The sequence below is a fragment of the Oppia nitens genome, unplaced genomic scaffold (genome assembly GCF_028296485.1).
Source record: "Oppia nitens isolate AA-2021 unplaced genomic scaffold, nextdenovo-longstitch-racon4-pilon3 scaffold42_pilon_pilon_pilon, whole genome shotgun sequence".
Taxonomy (NCBI): Eukaryota; Metazoa; Arthropoda; class Arachnida; order Sarcoptiformes; family Oppiidae; genus Oppia; species Oppia nitens.
Window position 1 is genome coordinate 392,501 of NW_026533224.1, and position 7,929 is coordinate 400,429.

Genomic DNA, 7,929 nt, shown 5'->3' on the forward strand with positions numbered 1-7,929 from the left:
CTCTCTCTCTCTCTCTCTCTCTCTCTCTCTCTCTCTCTCTCTCTCTCTCTCTCTCTCTCTCTCTCTCTCTCTCTCTCTCTCTCGTTCTATATATCAGTCACTATATTATATAACTTTAGTCTATATATCTATATATATATATAGAAATTAAGTACTGTTTAATATATTTTCACTTATATACTCTATCTAAATATGTATTATAGTATAGTTTCTCATATTTTTTTGTATGGTGGGGGCAAATATATTAGGGGGTGGGGGTTTTTATGTGCAACATTTGCAATATTTGAGTGCAAACATTATATATATATATATTATACAGATATTTGTGTCTATAATATTTGATTTATAGTTTGGTAAGAATATTGTTGCGTTTTTTTAATATTATTATTATTATCAATACATTACATAATTTTCTTGTATAGTAAACATTTAGTGTGTATTTATTATTGAAGTAGTAGTAGTAGTAGTAGTGATTCAATCACTAGATTTGCGTTTTTATTTATATACTGTATATATATATATATATATATATATAGGAATATTCTTATATACAAAATATAATAATAATAATATAATAAAATATTGAAAATTAAATTCAATTTTTTGCATGTGTTTAGTAATAGTATAACACGAAAAATGTCAAATAAAAATTTTATTATAAATTTTTGTTGTTGTTGGTGTTGTTGATAAAATTGATTTTATTACTAATTTTTAAAACTTCAATACTAATTTTTTTAGAAAATATATTTTTAATTTTATTTTATTAGTGAATATAATTACATAAAATATATAATTATTATTCACTTAATTATATACCATTTACTGTACAATACGTTATTTATTTATTAATTTTATTTATTAGTAATATAATTAAAATATATTTTATATATATTATGCAATATTAAACTAATATTATATAGTTAACTAACTAAATATACTAAATACTATTTAATTTTTTTTAAAATTATTAATTTAATTAAAAAAGATTAATCAATAGATTTCTAGTTAAATAAATCAGAAAAATATTTTTTTTTTAATAATTAAAATATTCTTAAATAATTGTACATTGCTAACTTTTAGTAATTTATAATTATAATATTATAATATGTACACTTAAGCCATCTAATGTTAGAGTATGTAATCACAAAAAAAAATTTACATACAGTACTAATACTATACTAATAACAAATATTTTATTTATTATTGATGAAATTATTATCAAGTACATTTTTGTTGTTGATCAAAAACTTATAGTTTGTATTTTTTTTAAATTTAAATTATATAATTAAAAACATAATTGAGAATTAGTTAAATATATATATATAAGTAAAAATTAGTATTTTTATACTGTACTAAAATAAATTGGGAATAAATACATTTAAATAATTGATAAAATAATTTTATTAATTTTTTAAAGTTAAAGTATTAGCTGTCAAATACAATACACTGTATTTACAAAAATAATTAATTAAAAAACTGTAAATACTATACAAATTATGTATTAGAGTTTATCTATTATATTGTTTTTCATACTTCCATATAAAATAAAAACCCTAAACCGCCGGGAATACAATTAATAAAACATAAATCAAAAATAATTAAAAAATAACAAATTAATTGTAATTTAATAAAATTTTTTAAAAATCTATACTTAAAAAATTTAATGTATATTTTTATATTTATTTAAAACAATTATTTTGTTGTTGATAAAATTACAGAGTTTTTAAAGTATTTTTTTGGTGCAATAATTTTTTATATATATACCGAATCGAACCGTTACCCGCAATCTATTAGATAGCGCTCAAACATCTAGTGTTAATCCAACACATATGCGGTGTTTGACCCATACTTACTGTATATAATCAAAAAAAATGACAATAAATTACGTCAATTGCCGGTTAGTTTCAATTATAGTTAAACATACTATAAGTGGTCTTCAATAACTCGGACATAATTTATTGTTGTTTTATATATTTAAAAAATCTATTGTTAGTATTACATTGAATAATATAATACAGTTTATACTGTTTTATAGTAAACCCAATGAATACACTGTAATAATAATAATAATAATAATAATAATAATAATGTAATAATAATACTGAAAAAAATAACACAAAAATTGAGTACAAAATAATTGGACGACATTTTAGGCGACGATTTCTTTGAGTGTTTTGTTTTGTGATTTAAATGATGACAACAAACAATAGCCACAAAACAATTTGCGGACACATCGGCGACCATCATATCGTCTGATTTGTGGCCATTTAGTCGCTGGTCGTCCAACTCCTATATATGCGTGTCAAACACCGTCATCGGTCGGTCCAATCAACCACCGCTGCCGCCGCCGCCTCGGTTGACGTTACCTTTGTTTCATCATCGATGTCTGGCCCCGAAGTCAAACACTGTCTGCAGCCGCGTATAGCCGAAAACGGCTACCGATTGCCCGATCCGTTGCCTATTGGCTCCATATTGACCGACTCTACTAAACGTCAATGGCTATTAGGCCATTCAATCGGTTGCGGCGGTTTCGGCGAAATCTATTGCGCTCAAGAACTGCCAGACGATGACGACGATGAAGACAACAACTACAACAATGACCACTACTCGATGGCCGCTAATAATCATCACAATGGCGGCGACCATTATTCAAACACTGACGATCGGCCATCAAAAGGTCAACAACAACAACAACGTCAACGACATCTGTCCTATAAAAGTCTACCGAAACGCAGTTGTGTCCGTAAGTTCAATAGACAGCAACTGCTATTGAAACGCAAGAAACGTATCGATAAACTACTGAAAGATAAACAACAAAACTATCCGTTTGTGGCCAAAGTTGATCATCTGTCGGGACCATTGTTTGCCGAAATGCATTTCTATCATCGGGTGGCCAAACCGAAACTCATCGATAACTGGATGCTAACCAATCGCTTAGCGTTTATCGGTATGCCTCGCTATGTGGCCTCCGGTATCTTCATATCGCGATCGACTTGTCGACGATTTCGGTTTCTTGTATTGGATCGGATGGGCGTCGACTTGCAGAAGATTCTGGACAAACACCGGCATATATTGTCGCTGAAGAGTGCGTACACTATAACCACAATGATTATCGATATCTTAGCCTACATTCATTCGTTTGGTTACATTCACGCCGACATCAAGGCTTCAAATTTGCTTTTAGGTTAACATTTTGTTTGTTTATAAAATGAATTTGATTTTTATTTCAATGATTCTTAGGTCGCACTGAAACAACATCGCCGGCTCGCGAACTATATCTTGTGGACTACGGTTTAGTTGAAAGATATCGGACACAAAACGGTGAACACAAAGAGGAAGAAGAGGACAATCGTCGGGCCAATAGCGGTACCATTGAGTTTACGTCGCGTGACGGACACGTCGGTGCGCTGACTCGTCGATCGGATCTGGAAATGTTGGTCTACAATACGATTACGTGGCTATCGGGCGGTCGACTTCCATGGATTGACGAAAAAGACTACGAAGTAGTCAGACAACAAAAAGAGTATTATATGAGTCATATCGACAAACTGCTCATCTATGCCTTCAAGACGAAGAGTTCGATACCGAAAGGACTCGACGAGTTTGTCCGATCGATTGGCCGATTGGGCTTCAAAGAGGATCCCGATTACGGTGCACTCAAACTGATACTAATCCGAGCCATCGTCAGCTCGGGCTATACTAATGACGGACTAATTACTTGGGGCAACAAAAGTGAGAATAAAACCAATAGAAAAGGTATTTAATTATTATTACTATTGTTGTCTTAATTGAAAAATGTATTTTTAAATTACCGGTAAATGGTTTTTATAACACACGTGTGTCTCTGAACAGGTGCTAAACGATGCGCAAGTGCTGACCTGGAGTTGGCTAAGAATAATAAACAACGCAAACAACAAACGGATAAACAAGAGTTCGAACAGATCGAGTCGTGTGATATTCCCCGCAAAATGGACAGACATCGAGCTGTTCGATCGGCGCCAACCACTTGTTTGTCGCCGAGACACAGATCCGGTGGTTCAATGACACCAGCCGTCAATGGTGGACAACTCGGCAGCAATGGTGGTGTTGGTGGTAGTGGTGGCCGACGCGTCTACGGCGGCGACATTGAACTGTCTAATCCGACGCCGCAGATGCTCGAAGTGATGGAACGAATTCGACAAAAGTCGGCAAACATCGAACGGGTATTCGATTCATTCGATTTGAATACAATGAACAACGCTATGAATTTGGTTGAACCGAAAATACATCGATTGAAAGTAAAATACAAGAAGAAAATCAAGAAAAATAAGACTAAAACTAATAGTAGTAATAATGGCACCAATAATCATAAGGTAGTAGTTATGGTCAACAACAACAACAACAATAAGATTAGGTCTACGACGACGACGACGACCACCACCACTACCTCTACTAATGGAAAGCCATTAAAAGCCTCGAAGACAACGACGACTAAGAGATTAAGTGGTGGTAATCACAATCACAATAACGGTGTGATGACTGCTGCTAACGGCAAGACTAATAATAAGTACAAGACTGGAGGACAACAAACACATAGTGTCAGCAAAAGAGCGTGTAAAACACGTAACATATTTATTTAGGAACCGCGCGTTTTAGATTTTTTTAGGTGTCGACACACACACTGTGTGTATCCATAATTGTTTGAAGACAACAACAACAACAATACCCCTAATAATAATAATAATAATAATATCTATTATTTGTTTTCATTTGAATTTTTCTCAAAATTTTTCTTATTATTATTATTATTAAATAATACTGATTTCATCCATTGATTTTTTGGGCTACACTTACTTAAGATGCAATGAGAGGAGGGCCTCCCCCAAAAAAATATATATGTTTTAATTATTATTATTATTAAATTAATTATTTTTTATTATTTGCTATCTTTTAAAAAAAAATCTCATTAATTTAATTTCAATGCTAAAAAAACTACTAAAATTTTAGCAATTTTTATTCATCCATATTATTGCTTTAGACATGAAAATATATATATGATTTTTTTTTGTTAAAATTTTAATTTTATCATTTTTAGTTTAAATGTGTATAGTAATAATAATAATAATAATAAATAATTTCTTGTAATTTCCTAAATGAAAAAATTAAAAAAAGAAATAATTTATTTATTTATACATTACATACAAAACATACACACAATTATAAAAAATAATAACATTATATACAATATATAAATTAAATTTTATCATACATTAAATGAATAAATAAATAAAGTTTTTAACTATAATTTTAATATGTAGTTAATTTTTATTGATTGAAAAAATCAGAGTTTTTATTATTTTTTTTTTTAAATTATTTTATTACGGTATTAATTATATGTCAATATTATTGCTTTATTATTAATGTCATTGAATTACAGACTGTCAATACAGTACATAATAAAAGTGCAAATAAGTACAAATTAAATGCCATTTAATGATAATAACATAGTGTCTCAACAAATAACAAACTAGAGATAAAAATCCAAATTGGTTTGGATTGAAATAATAGTAAGTATAATAAATTGAAATTTAATAAATATTTTAAAAAAAGTATATAAGATTTGATTTTTTAGAAATAAATTATAAACAATTATTATATAATTATTATATTATATTTATAACATTAATTACTTTAATAACAGTTAGATTTTAAATTTTTATTTATTAATATTTTCCATTTAAAAAAAAAAACATACAACCCGTATATTTTTTTTATAAATTAATAATTTATTTAACAATAGTAAGCATTAAACAAATATATTTAATAATATTAAATTATCATCATAATTTATAATTTATTTATTAATTAGTTTTATAATTTATAATTTATTTTATCTCATATATGTGTATAATATAACTACATATCCAAACCGTTTTTCCAAAGTGTCTATAATTATCTACTCTATTATATACGTCAATGTTTACGTTATAATACCTGTACTGTAATTAAAGTTGTTTTTTAAAAAAATTTAGTTTTTATGTTTTAGTTTTTGTTTTTTTAAGTTATTTGATACAAAATTTAACAAAACATTAGTTAATTGATTGTTATATAAAATATATATTATATTATTGTTATAATTACAGTAATTATTATATATAATCAAAATCATTGAATGCATTGAAATATAAAATTTATTATAAAATTTTTTAATTGAATTGAATCTCAAATAAGTAGTCAATTGATTGATAATGTTTGCCGGCGTTGTTGTGTCCAAGACTATGCTGACCAATCAATTTTATCGACGATTGGTGTGGCCAACAATAGCACCGATTACACGGGCCACCAGACAACAAGCATTGAATGGCCACAATCACAACGGCGGCAGCAATGGTGTGTTGTTGTGGTGGTCGCGGCGATTGATGTCGTCAAACAACGGCGGCGGCGGCGGCGGCGGTTCACTGGACAACAACTTTCTAACGGCTCAGCAATCGTTGAAAGGTTTGACCGCAGAACCCGATAACGATATAAAGTTGCGACTATACGGTCTCTACAAGCAGGCCACCAGTGGCCAATGTACGGCGCCTAAGCCGTCGGCATTCAATATGGTCGATCGGGCCAAATGGACGGCTTGGTCACAGTTGGGCCAACTGTCCAAATCGGAAGCTATGCAACAGTACGTTGCAACTGTCAACTCGCTTACCGGCGCCGATGGCGGCGGCAGCGGCGGACAAACTAGAGGTCAACAAACTCCTAATGACAAAGAAGACGGCCAACATCTGTTGGTTGAGAAGCGCAACGGTGTGACCAAAATAACGCTCAACAGACCCGACAAATTCAATGCAATCACAAAACCCATGTACGAGTCAATAGCGTCGGCTCTGAACGATGCGGCCAACGACGAGACCATTAAGTTGGCCGTCATTATCGGTAGCGGAAAATTCTTTTCCAGTGGCAATGATTTAAGTAAGTAATTGTTTACCGTTTAATTGCCAATAAATTACCGATGAAATCAATTTGATGATTGTTAACAAATATTTAGGTAACTTTGAACAGGCGTTCAAACAATTCAAAGGCGATATGCGGGCCGGAACTGAACAGTCGGCCAAAGTGTTGCAACATTTTGTGGCCGCGTTTATCGATTTCCCAAAACCTCTGATTGGAGCCGTCAACGGACCGGCCATCGGTATAGCGGTCACAACATTGGGTCTGATGGACTGTGCAGTGGCCAGCGATTCGGCCTATTTTCAGACACCGTTCTCATCGCTGGGACAGTCGCCCGAAGCGTGCGCTACGTTTACCTTTCCACACATTATGGGCTTTTCGAAGGCATCGGAAATGTTGTACTTTAATCACAAGATGTCGGCCGCCGAAGCTCTTCAATGCGGACTAATATCGCGAATCGTACCGTCGGCTCAGTTCGACGATTACATTGAAAACTGGATATTCGGCGATAAAGGATTGGTCAACACGTGTTATCCAAAATCGATGCAATGTTCAAAACAATTGGTCAAAAATGATAGTTTTCGGCTGAAATTACACGAAATCAACAAAGAAGAGTGCGATACCATCAAAGAGAGATGGATTTCAGATGAATGTCTGGATGCCATACAAAAGTTTCTCCAGAAAAAGAAATAATAATAATAATAATTAATTAATTAATAATAAGTAATTAATTAATAATAATTATTATTATTATTACGGTATTTGTTTTGTTTTTTTTAATATATACATTGAAATTACCGTAAATACTGGTATATATATATATAAGTGATATATATATTTTTATATAAATTATCGGTAATAGCGTTAGATAATTGGTAATTACCATAAATCTAAGTTTTATATATATATATTTTTATATAAATTTTCGGTAATACTGTTAGATAATTAGAAATTACCATAAATCTAAGTTTTATATATATATATATATTTATAAATTATCGGTAATTA

General features: G+C 30.9%; 2 protein-coding genes across 2 annotated transcripts; both read left to right on the plus strand.

Moving 5' to 3' along the window:
• The first annotated feature begins 2,092 nt into the window (after positions 1-2,092).
• Positions 2,093-4,754, plus strand: LOC128959155 (probable serine/threonine-protein kinase DDB_G0292354). The gene is made up of 3 exons (XM_054305096.1): positions 2,093-3,184; positions 3,241-3,756; positions 3,853-4,754. The coding sequence occupies exons 1-3, from the start codon at positions 2,296-2,298 to the stop codon at positions 4,617-4,619; spliced, it is 2,172 nt and encodes a 723-aa protein (XP_054161071.1). The 5' UTR covers positions 2,093-2,295; the 3' UTR covers positions 4,620-4,754.
• Positions 4,755-6,157: 1,403 nt separating this feature from the next.
• LOC128959156 (enoyl-CoA delta isomerase 2-like) lies at positions 6,158-7,655 on the plus strand. Its single transcript, XM_054305097.1, has 2 exons — positions 6,158-6,942; positions 7,019-7,655. Exons 1-2 carry the CDS (start codon positions 6,228-6,230, stop codon positions 7,612-7,614), a joined length of 1,311 nt encoding a protein of 436 aa, XP_054161072.1. The 5' UTR covers positions 6,158-6,227; the 3' UTR covers positions 7,615-7,655.
• Positions 7,656-7,929: the final 274 nt, after the last annotated feature.